Source organism: Rhinoderma darwinii, chromosome 11, assembly GCF_050947455.1.
Source record: "Rhinoderma darwinii isolate aRhiDar2 chromosome 11, aRhiDar2.hap1, whole genome shotgun sequence".
Taxonomy (NCBI): domain Eukaryota; kingdom Metazoa; phylum Chordata; class Amphibia; order Anura; family Rhinodermatidae; genus Rhinoderma; species Rhinoderma darwinii.
The window spans coordinates 87,618,400-87,641,514 of NC_134697.1; the positions used below are offsets into that span (position 1 = coordinate 87,618,400).

Consider the following 23,115-nt stretch of genomic DNA (forward strand, 5'->3'; position numbering starts at 1 on the left):
CAACTTTCCATGTCTGCACCCCCCACCTGACTGTATATATCACTCTACACTTCTTTTATGTATACTGTACTTACTTTTTGAACTCCTGCCTTGTCCGTGCTTTAAAAGAAGCCTCCGTCTTTATTCTTAGATTTCCCCAGCTTTCTCTTCCTCTCTGCTTTGCTATCAATCACATGACCAGCTAAAGACCATATAATTTCTTTATGCTGGGGGACACTGTGATTATTATTCTCTCTATATTCTTCTAAATAAGCTGAGAAACCATAAGTATACAGACAGGGAGGCTGCACTATATTCTTCTACACCTGTGTGACAGGAACCTGTCTAAGTATCAGTGGCAGTTGATGATAGAAGTTTCTGTTTCTCCCTGTGTATAACTAGTGCGGTACAGGAACTGCTGAAGCCTGTGACGGGTGACACATAGATCTCCAGAGACCAAAGTAGAGATAGTAGTCACCGAGCCGGATTCACACTGCTGCTAAGCAACCATCCCGGTCTGATATATAGAGATAAATAACAGGTGAGAGACAGACACATGGAATACCAGAATGCAGCACATGGGAAAGTTTTTAGTTTTGGTCGGAGTGTCCCTTTAATGTTTTTAGTAGTGTTACGCTTGACAGGTAAAATAACATAGAGGAGATGTTTCTATACCTCAGCGTTGGCACAACATTAGAACAACCTGTACGATATTTTAGTGTTAAACTAAAAAATCCGAAAACCCAAATTCAATACACAGTCATTTTATCTGTACTCACATGGGACAAGGAATCCAGGATAGAGAATAAAAGGGAGTAGAAACTATTTTTTGTATTTTATTATTATTTTGGTACTTAAATGGGTATTCTGACCATAGACCTTTATGGCATAACTGTAGAATGTAAATGTCCAAGAAAGGACACTTTATAATGTATTCTACACCGTAATAGTCTATGGTTGATATAACCCTTTATTACACCTGAAGTCATGTTTTTTTCTTTTGTGAAGTCCTACTTAAATGGGTTTTCCAAGATCTACATTTTTTTATTAATAGTCTGCTCTGTTTTTAGCCATGAATAAACCCCCTTAAATACCTTTTTGTTCGTTTTTCTTTCTGTGATGGCGCAAGAGTAGGCAAGCGTGGTAAACATTGTTAGTGTAGAAACCGCACATGCTCAGAGACGCCGGAGGAAGAGGATCCGGTCCACCCCTTCCCTCAGTCTTCAGTGACGTCAGGCATGACTTTACCATACATTGAGCCGGACGTAAAAAAAAGTGTACGGGGCAGCGCCGGAAGCAAAGATTTCAAGATCGGAGACGCATCACGTGACCGGCGCTGGAATCGGGTGTTAGAAAAGGAACTCCAAACGTAAGTATATTACAAATTAGATTTTTTTTTAGAGGTGTAGTGAAATAGAAATTAGTTTATAGGTTCTGGAAAACCCAAATACTTCAAAGATACGTCCAAAACTATGAATACTTTTTTTTTACGTTCATATAACTTCAAGAGTCGGACAGTCAGCATGCTACCCATTCATGTCCAGATGTAAATCCACTTTAGGTTATGTAGTAATTATTGTCGACATTAGCGTGTCAGAACTTTGGATGAATGGGATTCAAAAGTGACAACCACATTGGTGAAGTAGAAATCTGCTCCGAGCGGTTGTCACTACTTTTCCCCAACTTCTCTCTTAGAAAGTGTTTCACACATCAAACGGAAGCTCCTTCCCACATACTACAAAATCTGGGCAAAAACCACTGACGGCTTCACCAATTCCTTGTAGGAATTTTTATTAATTACATATATGCAGCTTCTGGTTATCTAAATCTGGGTTACTTTTATAACACTTCCCACATTTACTGCAGTAATAGGGTTTTTTGTTATGGATCTTCCGGTGTTTAGCCAGATCAGATGTGTTGGAGAAACATTTAATACATAAAGGGCACGTATATGGCTTCTCTCCTGTGTGAGTTCTTTGATGCACAACAAGATGTGACCTACTGATAAAACGCTTCCCACAGTCGGGACAAGAATATGGCTTGTCTCCAGTGTGTCTCTTCCTGTGGGCGTTGAGGTTTGACTTATTGGAAAAAGACTTCCCACAATCAGAACACAAATAGGGTTTCTCCCCGGTGTGTTTTCTCTTATGGGTTTTAAGGTTTGAGCTTCTGGTGAACGATACCCCGCAATCAGGACAAGAATAGCGCTTCTCTCCCGCATGGATTTTCCCATGTGTGATAAGGTAGGAAAGATTGGTAAAACATTTGCCGCATATAGAACAATTGTATGGTTTATCCCCAGAGTGGACTGGTAGATGCATGAGAAGTTCAGATTTGCAATTAAAGCTTTTATCGCATTCAGAACAAGAGTACACATGTTGCTTTGACCAAAGTTCCAGTCCGTTGTTTCTCTGCTCCTTAGTAAGACCAGATGTATACTTTAGATGTTCTGTGGGTGTATACACATTGGTGTCGATGCGATTTTCTTCATCACGCAAGACTTCTCCATGCTTAATAGGAGACAAATCTTGTGGTGTATGACCTAAAGGCATAATGTCCGAGTCTGTAAGATCTCCTTCATCACATGAGATTGGTTCTTCTTTTATATAAGTAGACTGATACCAAGTGTGAGTTTTTGGTGTATAAATGCCGGTGAGATTCCCTTGTTGACATGATGTAATGTAACTTGGATATTGCTGAGGATGATCTGTGGATGTATAAACATCTGTCACATTGTCTCCATCGTAGGCGACTGGTTCTATTTTAATAGGAATAGATGAATATTGTTGAGTATGGTCACTGGATGTACAGACGTCAGTGTCTGTGATTCCACCCTGATAAGAGATGGGTTCACCCTCAAAATGATGAGCTATATATAGTTTATCACGAGGCCTGTGTGTAGAAATGCCACAGAGATTTTCCTCAAAACGTAATACTCCTTCGTCCTTTATTTGGAAAGATACATAATCCGTATGATCTGTGGGTGTACACGTGTCCATGTGTTGAAGATTTCCTCCACTACAGGAGACTTCATCCTGAACATGAGGTGATGGATCTCGTGAAGGATTTGTGGCTGTAAAGATGTAATTGTCGGTGAGAAGTCCACCATCCTTGGTGACATATTCCTCCTTAATATGAGGAGAGCGTCCAGATAAAACAAATTTAACTGTGGAGAACAAATTTTTTAAATTAAGATTAAGTCAAGAAAGAGAGACAATGGGAAGCATTTTATCACAGTAAAGGGGTATTACCATCATAAAATGTTGTGGCAAATTACTAGGATAAAATATAAACGGTGGGAGTCCAACCCCCACCAGTGTAGCTGAGAATCCAGCACTGGGGTGACATAGAAATCTTACCAGCATGTCTCTGTTTTTCTCACTCTGCTCCTGCGTACGCCTACCCTCTCCATGGACTTCTATGCAGCATGTCTGTGTGGCTCACTCTCTCTGTTCCCCCCTCCCCTCCCCATAGACGTGTATGGACAGGCAGTGAAGAGATACAACTCCACCTTTTGCAGCCCGTCAACTCTGCTCTGTAACCAGAGACAGACTTGACAACAGCGGGTGGACAGCAGATTACAGGAAGGGAGACAGCTAGTGGCAGTAACTTCACATAGAATTTTCATGGGTATAACAACTAAATTTTATAACAGTATGTAAATGACAAAGTTGATCTATAGCAGGTATATTATTAAATCAAGCATAAGTTGCGTGAAAAGTTAGGGTCCATTTAACTATTGCTGTGGCCCCTTTATTCTGAGAATTGTGTGGGTCCCAGAAGACTAATAGCCACCGTTGAGGAAGTTGTTGAATATCCTAGCAATATGCCATCACTTCCTAGAGCGGGAAAACCCCTTTAAATGGGTTCTATGGAGCTCAATTGTTTTCATAGAGAGGTGATAAGAGTCTGGCAAACTGACGTCCGCTTTAGATCCAGGAGGAATGAAGCATTGGAGTGAGCTCCCAGTATCCTTAGCAAGGCTACATTTTTTTTAATGCATTGTCCACATAGACCAGTGAAGAGTCCATAGATACCAAACAAAATACGACCTACTCTTACCCGGTGATGTGCGGTCCTGTTGGTCCTCCATCATGACGTCCTTGTACAGATCCCTCTTACCCGGTGATGTGAGGGGCTGGTGCTCCTCCATCATGATGTCCTTGTACAGATCCTTGTGTTCTTCTATATACTCCCACTCCTCCATGGAGAAATAGACGGTGACATCCTGACATCTTACAGGAACCTGACACACAATGAGACAGTCATCATCCCGACACCTTCATAGCGTTACTATATAATGTCCCAGCATTCCCGGTAGTCCTCACCTCTCCCGTCAGCAGCTCAATGATCTTGTTGGTGAGGTCTAGGATCTTCTGCTCATCGTTCCTCTCATATATCAGGGGTGGAGGCTCCACAATGGAGCTTTGACTTCTGCACTGTTCTCCAGACAAATGAGGATGGGTACCATGTATTACAGCCTCTGCAGATTTCTTCAGAGGACCATAATCCTAAATTAAGAAACATATGTCAAAAAATGACATACAAGTCATAACGTAGTAACCCATGATACATATCTAGTGTCCTTAGTCATGCGGCATCATTCCCAAAATACATCACCTCTCCAGTCAGCAAGTAGATGATCTCCAGAGCGAAGCCTAAGATCCTCTCAGTCACGTCATCGTTGGCCACCATGTTTGGGACAGTTAGGGGAAGACGTCCTTAACTTGTGAAAACCTCCAGGGGACCTCAGTCCTTGAAATCATGTAGTAATACTAATCTAAATGAAAAGTTAAAAGAATGGCCACAAAAATATGTTTAAAGTCCACATTTACATATATGTTACGAAAATGGGTTCTCCAGGGCTCTTAGCCTATTGATCATGCAAATTAAAGGGGTTGTCCACTGCCGGACAACTGATGAGCTATCCACCGGATATGTCATCAGTATATGGTCTGTGGGGATCCGACACCCGGACACCGGACCGATCAGCTGTACCGGCAGCCTGCAGGCAACGGTTGTCATTGCACAGTATGCAATGTATGGAGTCGGAAGCAGTTGGACTCCGTACATTACGTATTGGCCATGCTGCAAAACTGCAGCTCTGCTCCTATCCACTTGCAGCTCTGCCGCTATTCCGTCACCGGAGCCATCTGCTTCCGGCATTGATGTGCCCGGAGGCAGCCGGAACGGTTGATCGGTGTGGGGTCCGGGTGTCGGACCCGTACAGATTATATACTGATGACCTATCCAGTGGATAGGTGTTACGATTCTGGGGTATGTGGACCCACTAGGCCGCTCCGCCGTAGTGGAGTGGCAGCTGGCCAAACAAAAGTCAATGAAAGTCTTAGCGCAATGGTACCTGTGTGAGAGTCCAGACAGACACGAGATGTAGCAGACGCTTTGGCACAGATGATTGGAAAAAACACGACACCAACACTAGACTTCAGCTCCGGAACAAACAGTTACAGGATACGGGTACAGGATACAACTAAGGGACCAAATGCTTAAAAGAACATAGGGAGACAACAACAACGCTCAGGCAAGGAGGAAGAGGGCAGAGTCCTTTTTTAGTACAGCAGGGATTGGATAGGGAGCTTTATGTAGGTGAGCGCACTCGCTCACGGCCTTAAAGGGCACCCTAGCAGCAGCCGAGGACAGTACAGTGTGCGGGCGTCTCAGAGGAGAGAGACGCCGGCATGAGCTCGTGGGTCCAAGGTCGTCGGCGGGTGAGCAATGCCATAAGAATAGGCCATCAGTTGTTCCGGTAGTGGACAACCCCTTTAATTTGGCCAAGTCGACGCTGTATGTAACGAAGACAGATAGGACTGAGCCACACCATATTACCCGGTCCTCTGAGAATAAGCATGGCCAAGTGATCAGACGTGGCCCAGCAAGAAGTGTATGTACAAGAAACCCAGATCCCTAACAACTGAATGTGAGGAACCAATTTTAACAAGATAAATATATCAGGGAGCTAGTCATCACTGCGCTTGGCTTTCATCCCCATTTATATGATTCTAGAGAACACCTTTAAGGGAGACTCCAGTTTTGATCTCATTCTTCACTTTCTACAAGATTTTGCCGTCTGTCTGTGGGAATTTTTGCCCGTTCATCCAGGAGATCATTTGTGAGGTCAGAGACTGATGTTGGAGGAGAAGACCTGTCTCATAGATAATGTCTAATTCATCCCAGAGGGTTGAGGTCAGGGCCAGTCCTGTCTTTATTGACCTTGCTTTGTGCACTGGGGCGCAGTCATGATGGAACAGAAAAGGGGCAAGCCCCAAACTGCAGACGCTCCGGTCACAGTACAGCGGCTGTGCTGCAGCAGTGCAAATCTGTTCCCATTCACTAAAGCACAGCCGCTATACTGTGACGGGAGCCATCTGCATGGACGTCCGGTGCCCGGAGGCAGCCGGAACAGCTGATCGGTGAAGGGTCCAGGTGTTGGACCCCCACAGATCATATATCCATGACCTATGTGTATTGTTTGATCAGTATGAAAAACCACCCCATTAATGAGCCCTGTTCTTCACGTCCCGCTCCTCCGAAATTCTACAAACTGACTTGATATCCCAGGACATCGGCATTATGTTCTTCAGCACGGCCCATGCTACGATCAATGTTTTTCTATGGAGATGACATGGTTGTGTGCTGGATTGTATGCACCTATGTGCAACGGGTGTGGCTGAAACACCTGAACTTAATAGGAGGAGTGTCCACATACTTTTGGCCATAGAGTGTAACCTTATTAGAGGCGCAGGACATTCTGCCAAGAAGCTCAATAAGTAGGGAAGCCCTAAAGTGGGAGTGGTTTAAGTTATTTTTTTTGCAGAGAGGACCTGGTAATGGGGACCATTGATGAATGGGAAAGCCCAGCGTTACAGCGAGTCCCTACAATCCCCTCCTGAGTGTAAGTCCCAGTGCTCATGAATATTTATGAGCTCAGCACCGCAGCACTCACCTGCAGCACTCTCTCCCCCTTTGAATGGCTAGGAGTCACTGACTGCTCTGTATCACTTCCGGGGTCAGAAATCCGTTCCAATTGGGACCTCCGGCGCCTTTAAGAAGAGGGGTTTCGATATAGAATTGCGGGTTAAGCCACGCCTTTACCGCTGATTGGCGGATTCAGTCCGCTATTCCTGAGAGGTATAGCCATATATGGAATACGTGACGTCACTTATATAAGAACGTTGTGTGCTTAGCAGCATGTCCGCGGTGCAGGAACACGGCGGCCATCTTGTTGTAGACCAATCAGAAGCGTTCGTTTACTTGGCTGTATTATTATTTGTAGTATTATTACTAGTATTATTTCCTTATTACCTAATAATAATAATAATGAGCTTATATACATCTATTCTATTTAATGAAAAAAAAATAAAAAAATTATTTACGGATTTATTACCCAGCAATCCAACATAAAAATAATGGTACAGTCCTCATGCAACATTTGTTTCAGATAACTTTATATCAATGCCCAAATAACAGTATCGTACCAGCCACAGCACTCCATAGCAGACAGCATAAGTGCCTCCATAACAGTGACAACCACAAAAGGGTGTGGGAATGAATTTGCCTTCAATCCTGCCCGTTTGACCCCTTACATGCCGCGCCGCGGTCATTAGTAACCGCTGCATCGAGGCGTTTTCAGCGGGAGAGGGCGCCCTCTGTCCCCCCATCGCCACACCCACGACAACATCGCGGGGTGCCGATTGATTTTATGGCAGTCAAGAGCCTAACAAAAGGTCCCTACGTCTGTCTTGTGTGTATGCTCAAGGGCCTAGTAGAATGCCTGTCCGTTTTACACTGCGGTGTATTATAAAAAGTGGAAGTAAAAAATATTTTAATAACGTTACTAATAAATTAATTTAAAAAATCCCCCGGAAAAACAAACGAAAAACCCATGCTTCCCCTTTTGAAAACAGATTTTAAATTGAACATATTTGGTATTGCTGCGTCTGTAACGACCCGTACTATAAAACTCTTTTTTCATCTATTACCTTTGTGCCGGCGTCCTGCTCCTCCTTCCCGGGGACGCCGGCATGTGCTGCTCCCGTCTGGGTCTCGCTCATGTAGGGTGCTCGCGCTGGTGACATCTTAAAGGGCCAGTGTGCACACCACTATATCCCTCCCCAGCCTCTCCTTGTGCACCCGGCCCTACATAAGTCCGTCCTGCCCTCCTTCCTGTGTCTGAGCTTTGTTGTCTACCCATGCGCTTTATTGTAAATGGTCCCTTAATTGTACCTTGTGTTTCCGTATCCTGTAATTATTTGTTCCTGAGCAAAGTTTAGTGTTGGCGTCAAGTTTATCCTCTGTGCTACGTGTCATCTACCACGCCAATTGTGATTGGTGCCAACAGTCATCTGTGCCAAGGTCTGTGCTACGCCACGTGTCTGTCAGAAGTTCTATACAGGTTCTCTACATCGAAAGACTTTCATTGACTGTAGTTTGGCCAGCTGCTGCTACGCTACGGCGGAGCGACCTAGTGGGTCCACATACCCCACAGCCGTGACAACTGTGCTGACCCAATAAGGTGATCGTTTTATAGTTCGGATCAGTATGGACGAGTCGCGGAACGGCTTCTGTCTAACCACTTAGATACCGCAGTCAGCAGACCGTTTAATCAAAGGGGTAAAATGGTCGGTACCTAGAACGAGGTGTCGGCTTTATGATACAGCCTTCACCCCCAATTGATGGCTTCTGACATATCCATTTAAGCAAATCTTTCCTGTGCCATCCCTCTGTTATTACTCCAAGAAATTAATGAAAAAATTGACAACTGGGTGTTACAGGGGAATAGCAGAACACCGGGTTATAAGAAATTGTGTTACAGAATTGTTATTACATGGGGAATGCAATTATTTACTAAAACAGACGTGTCCGGAGTGGTGACAGGTAATCTTTAACATGCTACCCAGTCATACGGTTGTGTGAATGAATCTATAGTTGGAAGCCCTTCACAATAAATTCTGTACACATTGTATATGGACCCACTAAGCCGCACCGTCGTAGCGGGGTGCCGCTGGCCAAACAACAGAGCACCCAATCAATACAAAGTCCCGCACTAGGGTACCTGAATAGAACAGTAGCCGAGGCTTTGGCACGGATGGAGGTGGGTGCAACAGGTTACGCCAGACGTGGCAGATGACAACAGGTGTCGCAGGTTGCGCCAGACGTGGCGGATCACACTGGACGTGGAAGATGACAGCAGATGTAGTGAAACACGACTCCAACACTAACAGGCTCAGGAACAAGAACACAGTACGGGATACAGGTATCAGGGCACGGGTAACAACAGGAACGGGATAACACTAAGGGACCATTTGCAAGACTGACGTGGGATAAACTAACAATGCTCAGGCAAGAATCAGAAGGGCAGGGCCCTCTTTATAGTCCATGGAATCATGGGCAGTTGATGATGACTCCCATTTATGTGCGTGCTGGTCCTTTAAAACCGGGCACGAGCGTGTACCCTATGGGACACAGCGGACCGGAGCGGAAGTGAGCGCTGCCGTCTCCTAGGACGGAGATGCGAGCCAGCCCTAACAGATCCATGGCTGTGGCCGCCGGGGGGTGAGTAAACCCGACGGTCCGCGACCATGGACGCTACATACTGTAACCCATATGGCGAGCTTACAGGGGATATTGTGAATTATATAAACCAGTTGCTATTTCTGACTAAAGTAAAAAAGTTAGTCACATCAATCTCCTGCCCTAGAACTGTATTATAAGCAGCGCTTTCCCTGCTTACTTATATCCTATGCATGTTCTTTTTACGGCAGTGGATTTCTCACTAGTCAAAATCAGGAAAAACATCAAAACGTACTTTTGAAGTCAGGTTGACATTTCTTTTCCAAAGCTTCCTATCTGTTGGATTGAGACAAGGGCTTGTTGGAGAAAGGGGAGGGGAGAGGAGTTCCAACTTAAAGCCCAAGCTGATTGTATTCGGGATTCATGGAGAAGAAGGGATTTCTGTCCAAGTCTAGACAAAACAACTTAGTCTGTCCCTTATCGGAATGCTGGCATCATTGTTTTTGACGTGCAGAGTTGTCAGGGGTAAACCCGGTACCCTGCCACTTCTCGGTGCCTTCTTTTTGTTGTCTGGATGGTTTTTCTACTGGTCATGAAGGGAATGTATCTGCTGGAAGAAATCAACCCTCTGCGGAAATCCCTTCTTTACTTTTTTTCCGTGATCTCGCCCAGGAGACTGCACATAAGTGGGTCTTGTAGCCTTAATCCCCTTACCAAGATCGGAGCTGAATAGGTCTTCTGGTGGCATTGTAGGGGGCATCTGTTCGAGCCTAAACGTATTTTTAGCACTAGAAGGGAACACAGGATTTCTTCTCTGGAGGTTCCAGCTGACAGGTGGTTCTCCAGCTGGTCTAGCCATATACTTAGGGCTCTAACCATACAGGTAGCCTCAATTTCCGCTCTGAACATAGTGCTAGTATGCTCCCAGGAGCGCTTCGCCAACCCTTTTGCTTACTATCCTTAGGGTCACGGGGTAGGCAAATTTTCTCAAAAGGAAGAGAAGTCTTTTTCTGGATCCCGGCCACTGGGTGATCTGTCTTAGGTATCTTGTTCCAGTGTTTCGAGTGCTTTTCAGCAAAAGGATACTTGGGCTTGAATACTCTCGATAGGCAAGATTTTTTTTCTCTGGTTCACCTTATTTGTAGGCAACCTGATTGCTTTTAACAGGAACTCGGTCTCCCCAGCCAAAAAGAAAGAGGGCAGTCAGATGCATCATCAGAGGAATCTTGATCAACCCCAAAATAATTTTACCTACCCTGTCAAAAAACAAAAAAGTAAAGTCCCCTCCTACACAAGCAAAAGTGGGGAAATTAATATTCACATCACATTTACCCCTCTGGATCACGTAGAAAAGGTCCTCCAAAAAAGGGGGTGTATGTACCGAGCTGGGGCTTTGTCAGGATCCACCAACTTTGTGGAAGCGTGGAGATCAGGATTCTTGGCACTCTGGGCAGCTCTCCCCAAGAACAGCTTTAAATTAAAATTTCTGGGTCCAAAAGGTGGATAAAAAAAAGTGAACGGCCCTTTTAAGGGTCATGTATGTGGCACTTCTGGAGTCGGATATGCACACTTAATGAATGTGGCTGAAACCCTCAGCCAGCATCCCCATGGAGGGGAGATGGATGAAACGGCCGGGGCTGCCTGCCGCACGCTACCTCCGGAGACAGGGAATGAAGACAAGCTAATGAGGGAGATGACAGAAAACCCAGAGGGACAGGAAACAACTAAACCAGGTAAAGGGAGATGGGGAAACCTGTTGTGGAGGGGGTAAGGAAATTATACCTTTGTTTAAACATGTTCAGTGGTTGTAAATTATTATATTTCATTTCATTTCTGCACAAATTCTGTAATAACCCAGAATGCTCTTGTATATATTTCTTTTCATTCTGGCACCCCTGTGTAGTGAAGATATTTTTATAACTTGGAGCACCGCTGATTCCAAAAAAGAAACCAATCCCAGACTTAGTGTGCAATCGTGAGGTCCACTTGAATAGAAAGGTGTTAAAGCAACCATCCGATCTCGGGACAAAATTATAAATGTGATGGGATGTATGGATCCATATTACCTGATGCCCCCCTCTACCACAGAGCCACCGTTTTAGGGTCCCCTCTGCGTGGTCTCAAGATAGTCAAAGTACTTCTCAGGCTGAGTCCAAGACACTCCCTCTGTTCACAGATTGGACATAACTGTTCACATGAGCATCTCTGGCCAATCCAAGAACAGTGGGAGTGTCTCAGACTTGTAATCTAAGCAGCACTGTGGCCATTTTGGGAGAGCACAGAGGGAAACCAAAAGCTGTGTATCCATGGCAGTGGGGCACATCTGGAGGGCAGCAGATATTATTACTGCATACACACCATCATATTTAAAAAATGTTGTCCCAGGACCGGAGAGTTGCTTTTACGAAACATACAAGCTAAAGGGTTTCCAAAACTCCTATCCATCTCAAAGGAGTGACTCCGCAGATGTGGCCACCTCTTAATGAAAGGCCAGAATTAAATCGAACTCGTTCTTTCACCTATTCAATTTTTATAACTTTATGAATGTCCCAACGCATTTGAACATTTTTAGCATATGTTTTCAGATTTCCATATAATTTGAAGGCGCTACATGGATAATCTTCATGCCGTTACTGATTAGAAAACTCTCAATATATTTTTTACAAACACAGGACAACCATTAGTCAAAGCAGACTTTTTCAGTCTATGTGATTTTTATAAAATCCAAGGTACAAAATATTCACATCCGATGCGTTTTTCTGGAACGTAACCAATGTCTGATATTTTTTTTTTATATGAAATACCCCCCAAAAAATTTTTTTAAAACAAAAATATATAGATATTTACAGTTCACAGGATGATAAAGCTATAAACATTACTATCAGTCATTTGTACTTCTCGCTCTACAATACCATCTCTTCTTTGTGAGTCTTCTGATGCTTCAAATGTTGAGACCTTCTTTGAAAGCATTTCTCACACCAAGTACAAGCATATGGCCTTTCCTTCGTATGAACTCTTTTGTGTTTAGCCAGGTCCGAGGTACTTTTAAAACTTTTCTCACAGTCCACACAGGAATACGGTTTCTCCTCCCTGTGAAGCCTTTGATGTTTGGAGAGGTCAAAACTTTTCCCACAAGTTAGACAAGAATATGGCTTCTCCCCTGTGTGAGTTCTTTGATGTATCACAAGATGGGAGCTACTAATAAATCTTTTCCCGCACTCGAAACATGAATATGGCTTCTCTCCAGTGTGACATCTCTGGTGAGCAGCCAAGTTTGAGCTACAGAAAAAATATTTACTGCATTCTGAGGAGGAAAATGGTTTCTCTCCCATGTGAATTCTTTGATGTTTCACAAGATCTGACGTGTTGTTGAAACTCTTGTCGCAGGTTGAGCAAGAATATGGTTTCTCTCCTGTGTGGATTCTCCGGTGCTTGATCAGATTCGAGCTACTGGCGAAACCTTTCTGGCAAACAGAGCAAGAATATGTTTTTTCCCCTGTGTGGATCCTCAAGTGGATGGTAAGCTTAGCCTTACATTTGAAACACTTGCCACATTCGGAACACATGAATGTTTTTTGTTTGGGGGGATACGTCTCACAATTCTCTGTAAATTCCTGCGTGTTAGTAGCTGTATTTTGAAAAGTTTTTGAAACCGGATAAAAGTTTGAGCCAATGAGATCTATTTCTTTATAGGGAACTACATTTTCCATAATGCGGGTTGGTATATACTGCATTTGAGAGATATGTGTATACATGTCCGCATGGACCAGACTTTCTTCTACATAGGAGACTGATCTTACTGTAATATGAGGGGCTTGATATTGTTCTGTATGATTTATGGTTGTATCAGTATTCCATTCAGTGATATCTTCCTGGCATTCTTCTTTAATTTGAGTAGTGGTATAAGATATATGATCAGGGGGCAACTCTAAGTTTCTAAAATTTTCCCCGCGATACGAGACGGTTTCCTCCGGTTCTGTAGGATTATTGGATATATGCATATTAGGATCTAGGACATTTCCTCCATCACATAAGACCGATTCTTCCTTGATAGTTGAGGTCCATTCATATGGAACAGGAAAATATGTAGACAGAAATAAGTTCTACGTAAAAGAGGCATTATCTTATTGTGAACCTAGTATTTTACCATGATATATATTAACTCATATTGGTGTATATATAAGTTTAGAAGGTAAGTTGTCCATATGTCCGATATCTAAATTATCTTAGATTGCAGGAGTTCTGTCTCTTACCCGGTGATGTGAGGGGCTGGTGGTCCTCCATCATTACGTCCTTGTACAGATTCCTCTTACCCGGTGATGTGAGGGGCCGGTGGTCCTCCATCATGACGTCCTTGTACAGATCCTTGTGTCCTTCTATATACTCCCACTCCTCCATGGAGAAATAGACGGAGACATCCTGACATCTTATAGGAACCTGACACACAATGATACAGTCATCATCCCGACACCTTCATAGCGTTACTATATAATGTCCCAGCATTCCCGGTAGTCCTCACCTCTCCGGTCAGCAGATGAATGATCTTGTTGGTGAGGTCTAGGATCTTCTGCTCGTTGTTCCTCTCTTGTACCAAAGAGTAAGGTGGAAAAAACAGGTGCCTTGTACTTTGGGTTTTGGTTCGTCCTTCAGAAATATAGGAGATACTGCTGGATGTACCCGGCTCATCCGATATCCTTACAACAATGTAATCCTACGTGTGGACATACAGTAATAATTTCCACTCTTAACGGGAATTTATCGTCAGAAAATGACGTTTAAAGAGTTTGTGGGGACTGAAAATGATTATCCGTGTAGTCCCTGCAGTATGTGATACACTAGCCAATATACATTCCGATCCCCCGTCTCGCGGATTCTGAGATTTTCATCGATTTTTATAGCACTGCCGGATGACCGGAAGTCTAGTTGCACAGCCTTTTTTGATGACGATACGACCATATGACACTTCATCATGTGACCAACCCTGCATTACTCTATGTACAAGCAGAAGCAGTATTACAGCGAGTACATAGAGTACACCGGGGTCATTCACGTGACGAAGAGTCATAGCGTCATCAAAGAAGACTGTGCAACTAGACTTACGGTCACCCGGAAGTGCTATAAAAAATCTATGAAACTCTCAGAATCAGTGCGACCGGGGACCGGAATGTATATTAGCGAGTGTACTCACATACTGCAGGGACTACACTGCTAATCATTTTTGGTCCTCACTTTAATAGACTCCCCAGAAACCTGAAAGTATATTCATTACATAGGGGAAAGCTATACAAATTTTCCAGCTTACATTTTTGTATCAATTCCTCATGATTTTCAAGATCTCTGCATGCTGTAATTTAATGGGAACCATCCTCATTACTTCCAGAGGATGAAAATCAATCCTGGTCATCTAATGGATAGATCGATACAAGACAGAGCTCTGATAGGTGTACTATAACAATCCCTGCACCTCACAGATTTAAGGAAATTACTCCTGTCTGGTCTCTGTTTCATCAACAGATGGCCTAGTCTTAAGATAGGCCATCAATATCAGATCGTTGGGGGTCCGACTCCTAGCACCCCCACCAATCAGCTGAATGAAGGGCCTACAGCAGGGGTCTCAAACTCGGCCGGGTAAGTGGGCCGCATATAGAAAAAATGTGAAGTGGTCGGGCCGCATGAATTTCAAATTTGATACAATACAAAATTATTGTTAATCAATTAGTTATTTGAACTACTATAACACTATATTACTATAATAATACCGCTAGGTTTAAAATTTGAGATATTTCTCCACGTGCTTATTTCAACAATCCAGCTTTCCAGTTTAAGTGTCACTAAATGCAGTCCGGCGGTTCAGTTAGCAGTGTGTGGCAGACACACGTCAAGATTGGGCAGCCCCTTTTTAAATAGTGCCACAGTGCCCTCGGTGGATGCTACCACAGCAGTGCCCTCTGTAGATGCCGCCACAGCAGTGCCCTCTGTAGATGCCGCCACAGCAGTGCCCCCTGTAGATGCCGCCACAGCAGTGCCCCCTGTAGATGCCGCCACAGCAGTGCCCCCTGTAGATGCCGCTACAGCAGTACCCCCTGTAGATGCCGCCACAGCAGTACCCCCTGTAGATGCCGCCACAGCAGTGCCCCCTGTAGATGCCGCCACAGCAGTGCCCCCTGTAGATTCCGCCACAGCAGTGCCCCCTGTAGACTGGGACTCCAGCTGTGCTCCTGACATCACTGGGACTCCTGCTCTGGGGAAGCCCCTGGCATCATTGTCTATGTATGGACGGCGATGTCAGAGGCTTCCCCAGAGTCCCGGAGAAGAGCCGATAATAGCGCTCTGCCCGGGACTCCGCTCTGGGGAAGACCCTGACACACTGTCCATATATGGGCAGCGATGTCAGGGAATTCCACAGAGTCCCGGAGCAGAGCCTGTACTAGCGCTCTGCCCGGGACTCCGCTCTGGGGAAGACCCTGACACACTGTCCATATATGGGCAGCGATGTCAGGGAATTCCACAGAGTCCCGGAGCAGAGCCTGTACTAGCGCTATGCCCTGGACTCCGCTCTGGGGAAGACCCTGACACACTGTCCATATATGGGCAGCGATGTCAGGGAATTCCACAGAGTCCCGGAGCAGAGCCTGTACTAGCGCTCTGCACGGGACTCCGCTCTGGGGAAGACCCTGACACACTGTCCATATATGGGCAGCGATGTCAGGGAATTCCACAGAGTCCCGAAGCAGAGCCGATACTAGCTCTCTGCCCGGGACTCCGCTCTGGGGAAGACCCTGACACACTGTCCATATATGGGCAGCGATGTCAGGGAATTTTGCAGCGTCCCGGAGCAGAGCCGATACTAGCGCTCTGCCCGGGACTCCGCTCTGAGGAAGACCCTGACACACTGTCCATATGTTGACAGCGATGTCAGGGAATTCCACAGAGTCCATGAGCAGAGCCGATACTAGCGCTCTGCCCGGGACTCCGGCTCTGGGGAAGCCCCAGACATCGCTGTTTATATGTGGACAGCGATGTCAGGGAATTCCAGAGTCTCGGAGCAGAGCCTGTATTAGCGGCTCTGTGTCCCGCGGGCCGCAGAGGACAGCCCCAGGGGCCGCATGCGGCCCGCGGGCCGCGTGCTTGAGACCCCTGGCCTACAGGGTTCATTACCACGGACTCTTTAGTGTTTACCAGGCTTAGCGACATACTCTTCCGTAGCGGCTGTGCCTGGGATTGCAGCTAAATCCTTAAATGGGACCGGAACTGCAATCCCAGGCAGTGTACAGCGCTGTGCCTGTAAATTGGGAAAAGGCTGCGGCGACGAACGCAGCAGCCCCAATCAATCAGCTAATTGGTGGGGATCTCGGAAGTGGGACCCCCACCGATCTGATATTGATGGCTTATCCTATGGATAGGCCATCAATATAAAATGCCTAGAGAACCTCCATAACTCATTCCCGCAATCGGACATAGCTCTACATTACTTTTACGAAATGGACGTACAGTTACGTCCAAAGGATGGCACAGGGGCTATGCTAGCCTTATTCGCAGCTGGTGCCAGCTATAATATACAGCCAAAATCCTGACCGTGGCTGTTTAACCCCTTAGTTGCCGCAGTCAATAACAACCGCAGTGTCTAGGTGGTTAGACAGAGGGAGGGGGCTCCGTCTTTCACCCCATTGGCGCGATGTGATCACGGTTTGTTACTGACAGGCAATAATGCTTTGGTATACGGAGTATACCAAAGCATTATAAAAGCAATCAAAACATCTTATTGTTAGATCCCCTAGTGTGACTAAAAAAATAATGTGAAATAAAGTTTATTTGTAAAATAAAAAAAAATAAAAACTTTAGGCTCGGTCCTGAAGAGGTTAATAGACGTAAGAGTGATGTCACGTGACATAATTCCCAGAATTTCTCACCTTTCCAGTCAACAGGCAGATGATCTCCAGGGTAAGGCTTAATATCCTTTCACTCGTATCCTTTCCGTTTCTTTACCATCTTCAGGGTTAATTCTGGAAAGAAGCCATGTCGTGGTCACAGAAGTCAAGGGATATATAAAAAAAATACATTAAATAGGAAAACATAATTCAAATACATTTTAATCTATAGGAATTAAAAGTTCTACAACTTATTGAAATAACATTTTTCTGTTTGCTGTCAGTGAATGGGTACATTCTAGTTTATACTCAGAGGCTGAAAACCTGTACATATCAAATACTGTCAGGGAGTCAGGGAAGAGTCTACGGAATGACAGGGGGCGGTGGTCAGCCTTTAAGAGTGGCGGGCAGCGGTGGTCAGCCTTACGAGTGGCGGGCAGCGGTGGTCAGCCTTACGAGTGGCGGGCAGCCGTGGTCAGCCTTACGAGTGGCGGGGAGGGGTGGTCAGCCTTACGAGTGGCGGGGAGGGGTGGTCAGCCTTACGAGTGGCGGGAAGCGGTGGTCAGCCTCACGAGTGGCGGGGAGCGGTGGTCAGCCTCACGAGTGGCGGGGAGCGGTGGTCAGCCTCACGAGTGGCAAGGAGCGGTGGTCAGCCTCACGAGTGGCGGGGAGCTGTGGTCAGCCTCACGAGTGGCGGAGAGCGGTGGTCAGCCTTACCAGTGGCGGGCAGCGGTGGTCAGCCTTACCAGTGGCGGGGAGCGGTGGTCAGCCTTATGAGTGGCGGGCAGCGGTGGTCAGCCTTATGAGTGGCGGGCAGCGGTGGTCAGCCTTACGAGTGGCGGAGAGCGGTGGTCAGCCTCACGAGTGGCGGAGAGCGGTGGTCAGCCTTACGAGTGACGGGGAGCGGTGGTCAGCCTTACGAGTGGCGGGGAGGGGTGGTCAGCCTTACGAGTGGCGGGGAGGGGTGGTCAGCCTTACGAGTGGCGGGGAGGGGTGGTCAGCCTTACGAGTGGCGGGCAGCGGTGGTCAGTCTTACGAGTGGTGGGCAGCGGTGGTCAGTCTTAGGAGTGGCGGGGTGCGGTGGTCAGCCTTAGGAGTGGTGGGCAGCGGTGGTCAGCCTTACGAGTGGCGGGCAGCGGTGGTCAGTCTTACGAGTGGCGGGCAGCGGTGGTCAGTCTTACGAGTGGCGGGCAGCGGTGGTCAGTCTTACGAGTGGCGGGCAGCGGTGGTCAGTCTTACGAGTGGCGGGCAGCGGTGGTCAGTCTTACGAGTGGCGGGCAGCGGTGGTCAGTCTTACGAGTGGCGGGCAGCGGTGGTCAGTCTTACGAGTGGCGGGCAGCGGTGGTCAGTCTTACGAGTGGCGGGCAGCGGTGGTCAGTCTTACGAGTGGCGGGCAGCGGTGGTCAGTCTTACGAGTGGCGGGCAGCGGTGGTCAGTCTTACGAGTGGCGGGCAACGGTGGTCAGTCTTACGAGTGGCAGGGAGCGGTGGTCAGTCTTACGAGTGGCGGGGAGCGGTGGTCAGCCTTACGAGTGGCGGGAGCGGTGGTCAGCCTTACGAGTGGCGGGAGCGGTGGTCAGCCTTACGAGTGGCGGGAGCGGTGGTCAGCCTTACGAGTGGCGGGGAGCGGTGGTCAGCCTTACGAGTGGCGGGGAGGGGTGGTCAGCCTTACGAGTGGCGGGAGCGGTGGTCAGCCTTACGAGTGGCGGGGAGGGGTGGTCAGCCTTACGAGTGGCAGGCAGTGGTGGTCAGTCTTACGAGTGGTGGGCAGCGGTGGTCAGTCTTAGGAGTGGCGGGGTGCGGTGGTCAGTCTTAGGAGTGGCGGGGTGCGGTGGTCAGCCTTAGGAGTGGCGGGCAGCGGTGGTCAGCCTTACGAGTGGCGAGCAGCGGTGGTCAGTCTTACGAGTGGCGGGCAGCGGTGGTCAGTCTTACGAGTGGCAGGGAACAGTGGTCAGTTTTACGAGTGGCGGGGAGCGGTGGTCAGCCTTACAAGTGGCGGGAGCGGTGGTCAGCCTTACGAGTGGCGAGGAGCGGTGGTCAGCCTTACGAGTGGCGGGGAGCGGTGGTCAGCCTTACGAGTGGCGGGAGCGGTGGTCAGCCTTACGAGTGGCGGGGAGGGGTGGTCAGCCTTACGAGTGGCGGGGAGCGGTGGTCAGCCTGACGACACTAACCCTATAGCCTGCTGAGTAATAATGACAGGGAGTCCACAGCACCCCTCATATCACTGTGCATGGCCCCAGCACTCACCTGCAGCACTACCTCCTCTCTACTACACCACTGACAGGAAGCACTGGCTGCTATCACTTCCTGGTGCGTTATAATGCTGATAATCGATGGGCAAAAATTAGGTGAGCGGCTCCTTTAATTCAGTAACATTTAAATCCCGCCCATCGCAATGATTGACCGACACATCCTTACGTCATGTTTAAAGGCGTTACCATATATGGAGTGCGTGACGTCAGCATCTAACCTTTTTTCATTGGAATTAAAAGCATGCCTCAGGCGACAGCGGCCGTCTGTCTGTATCGCATCGTCTGACGATGTCTGTATATATTTACAGCCGCGTCTTATTATAAACCAGAAACAATACACTGATTATTCGTCACTATTATTGCCAGTGGTGACCACTAGAGGGCGCTGCGGTGCGAGGGTGACCACCGGATCTCGGGAGCTAACTGCCTGATCACGTGACAACTCTCATAGTTACAGAGAGTGGATCTAATGTGGTCCCAGGATCTTAGAAACTAACCAGTGAGCAGAGCTGCTGGAGCAGGAGACACTGCCCTCTAACATCCTGCCCAAGCACATGTCCAAGTCATCCCTGCTGGCATCATAATAGGTAACTACTGTGGAGGAACTCCTATTACTCTCAGCATCCACCCTCATCATCCATGTCCTGTGTGTGATTCCTGCAACTTTATTCCTTCTCTGGAGACATCAACCTCATAATCCAGGTCTCCTCCTAGTTCAGTCCTCTAGACTTGTAGAATGTGTGTGCGTGTGTGCGTGTGTGCGTGTGTGCGTGCGTGCGTGCGTGTGTGCGTGCGTGCGTGTGTTTATATATATATATATATATATATATATATAGTCAGAAAAGTCTTCTGAGTGGCAGGGAGCGGTAGTTAGGGAAGGGTCTCCTCATTATCATCCATGTATCCTCCTAGTCCTTTATATAGTTTGTGTGCGTGCGTGTGTGTGTATTTTTTTTTTCTGATGTAGCTTTATACCTCCATCTGTGACATCATCCAGGTCTCCTAGTCCCGCCCCACAGATGTATAATTTCTAGAATTGTACCCCTCTTCTATGTTTGCCTTTCCACCAATATCATCCAAGTCTCCTCTTAGCCGTGTCCTGTATTGTGTGGTTCCCAGATTCTTCACTCGTCATCTTCCCGCTTCATCATCAATATAACTGTTGCGTATAACTTGCTGATCTGTGGGTGTCCGACAGCTGGGACCCCAACCGATCACGAGAGTGGGGGTCCCGTATCCCCAATTGAATGGAGCAGCAGGTCCTTCATGCGCACTGCTGCTCCATTCATTCTCTATGGGAGCGCGGAGTACAGCGTTCGTCTATTACCGACGCTCCCATAGAGAATGAATGGAGCGGCAGTGTGCATAAGCGACCTGCCGCTCCATTCAAACGGGGGTATGGAACCCCCGTTCTTGTGATCAGTGGGGGTCCCAGCTGTCGGACATACACTGATCTAACTGGAATTGATCTAAATCAAAATCACGATTAATTGAACATGTAACCTCGATAACGATTATTTAGACCACACCCCTTTTGCAAGCCACGCGCCTATTTGCATGCTACGCCATTGAATTAATATTTATCCCCTGAGCCTGCTGTATACAATATAACCCCTGACACTGCCCCCACACAGTATATTGCCCTCCATAGGGCTCCCCACACAGTATAATGCCAATATAACTGCCTCCACACAGTATAATGCCCCTATAACTGCCTCCACACAGTATAATGCCCCTATAACTACCTGCACACAGTATAATGCCCCTATAACTGCCTCAACACAGTATGATGCCCCTATAACTGCCTCCACACAGTATAATGCCCCTATAACTGCCTCCACACAGTATAATGCCCCTATAACTGCCTCCACACAGTATAATGCTCCTATAACTACCTGCACACAGTATAATGCCCCTATAACTGCCTCAACACAGTATAATGTCCCTATAACTGCCTCCACACAGTATAATGCCCCTTTAACTGCCTCCACACAGTATAATGCCCATATAACTGCTTCCACACAGTATAATGCCCCTATAACTGCCTCCACACAATATAATGCCCCCATAACTGCCCTCCACACAGTATAATGCCCCTATAACTGCCTCCACACAGTATAATGCCCCTATAACTGCCTCCACACAGTATAATGCCCCTATAACTGCCTCCACACAGTATAATGCTCCTATAACTACCTGCACACAGTATAATGCCCCTATAACTGCCTCAACACAGTATAATGTCCCTATAACTGCCTCCACACAGTATAATGCCCCTTTAACTGCCTCCACACAGTATAATGCCCATATAACTGCTTCCACACAGTATAATGCCCCTATAACTGCCTCCACACAGTATAATGCCCCCATAACTGCCCTCCACACAGTATAATGCCCCTATAACTGCCTCCACACAGTATAATGCCCCTATAACTGCCTCCACACAGTATAATGCCCCTATAACTGCCTCCACACAGTATAATGCCCCTATAACTACCTGCACACAGTATAATGCCCCTATAACTGCCTCCACACAGTATAATGCCCCTATAACTGCCTCCACACAGTATAATGCCCCTATAACTGCCTCCACACAGTATAATGCTCCTATAACTACCTGCGCACAGTATAATGCCCCTATAACTGCCTCCACACAGTATAATGCCCCTATAACTGCCTCCACACAGTATAATGCCCCTATAACTGCCTCCACACAGTATAATGCCCCTATAACTGCCTCCACACAGTATAATGCCCCTATAACTACCTGCACACAGTATAATGCCCCTATAACTGCCTCCACACAGTATAATGCCCCTATAACTGCCTCCACACAGTATAATGCCCCTATAACTGCCTCCACACAGTATAATGCTCCTATAACTACCTGCACACAGTATAATGCCCCTATAACTGCCTCAACACAGTATAATGTCCCTATAACTGCCTCCACACAGTATAATGCCCCTTTAACTGCCTCCACACAGTATAATGCCCATATAACTGCTTCCACACAGTATAATGCCCCTATAACTGCCTCCACACAGTATAATGCCCCCATAACTGCCCTCCACACAGTATAATGCCCCTATAACTGCCTCCACACAGTATAATGCCCCTATAACTGCCTCCACACAGTATAATGCTCCTATAACTACCTGCACACAGTATGCCCCTATAACTGCCTCAACACAGTATAATGTCCCTATAACTGCCTCCACACAGTATAATGCCCCTTTAACTGCCTCCACACAGTATAATGCCCATATAACTGCTTCCACACAGTATAATGCCCCTATAACTGCCTCCACACAGTATAATGCCCCCATAACTGCCCTCCACACAGTATAATGCCCCTATAACTGCCTCCACACAGTATAATGCCCCTATAACTGCCTCCACACAGTATAATGCTCCTATAACTACCTGCACACAGTATAATGCCCCTATAACTGCCTCAACACAGTATAATGTCCCTATAATTGC

At 46.8% G+C, this 23,115-nt stretch overlaps 3 protein-coding genes across 6 annotated transcripts in view; 1 reads left to right on the plus strand and 2 right to left on the minus strand.

Annotated features, from left to right (window-relative positions):
• Window positions 1–322: 322 nt before the first annotated feature.
• LOC142663698 (gastrula zinc finger protein XlCGF48.2-like) lies at window positions 323–7,055 on the minus strand. 2 transcript variants are annotated; one of them, XM_075842467.1, is made up of 5 exons: window positions 6,944–7,055; window positions 4,600–4,759; window positions 4,308–4,490; window positions 4,042–4,225; window positions 323–3,145 (listed from the first exon to the last, which is right to left on the minus strand). In XM_075842467.1, exons 2-5 carry the CDS (start codon window positions 4,672–4,674, stop codon window positions 1,773–1,775), a joined length of 1,815 nt encoding a protein of 604 aa, XP_075698582.1. In that variant the 5' UTR covers window positions 4,675–4,759; window positions 6,944–7,055; the 3' UTR covers window positions 323–1,772. The 2 variants fall into 2 exon arrangements, with proteins under 2 accessions (XP_075698582.1, XP_075698583.1); XM_075842468.1 differs by lacking the exon at window positions 6,944–7,055 and adding an exon at window positions 5,342–6,929.
• A 5,139-nt stretch (window positions 7,056–12,194) lies between these two features.
• Window positions 12,195–19,752, minus strand: LOC142663736 (uncharacterized). Of its 3 annotated transcripts, none has more exons than XM_075842558.1 (5): window positions 19,625–19,752; window positions 17,421–17,513; window positions 14,030–14,154; window positions 13,764–13,947; window positions 12,195–13,556 (listed from the first exon to the last, which is right to left on the minus strand). In XM_075842558.1, exon 5 carries the CDS (start codon window positions 13,509–13,511, stop codon window positions 12,414–12,416), a length of 1,098 nt encoding a protein of 365 aa, XP_075698673.1. In that variant the 5' UTR covers window positions 13,512–13,556; window positions 13,764–13,947; window positions 14,030–14,154; window positions 17,421–17,513; window positions 19,625–19,752; the 3' UTR covers window positions 12,195–12,413. The 3 variants fall into 3 exon arrangements, with proteins under 3 accessions (XP_075698673.1, XP_075698670.1, XP_075698671.1); XM_075842555.1 differs by having other exon boundaries at window positions 14,030–14,221; XM_075842556.1 differs by having other exon boundaries at window positions 12,195–13,947; window positions 14,030–14,221.
• A 111-nt stretch (window positions 19,753–19,863) lies between these two features.
• Window positions 19,864–23,115, plus strand: part of LOC142662999 (uncharacterized) — a 46,973-nt gene continuing 43,721 nt past the window's right edge. Inside the window, exon 1 of the mRNA XM_075841293.1 lies at window positions 19,864–20,216. The gene's annotated coding sequence lies outside the window, so the exon portion shown is untranslated. The remainder of the gene's footprint in view (window positions 20,217–23,115) is intronic.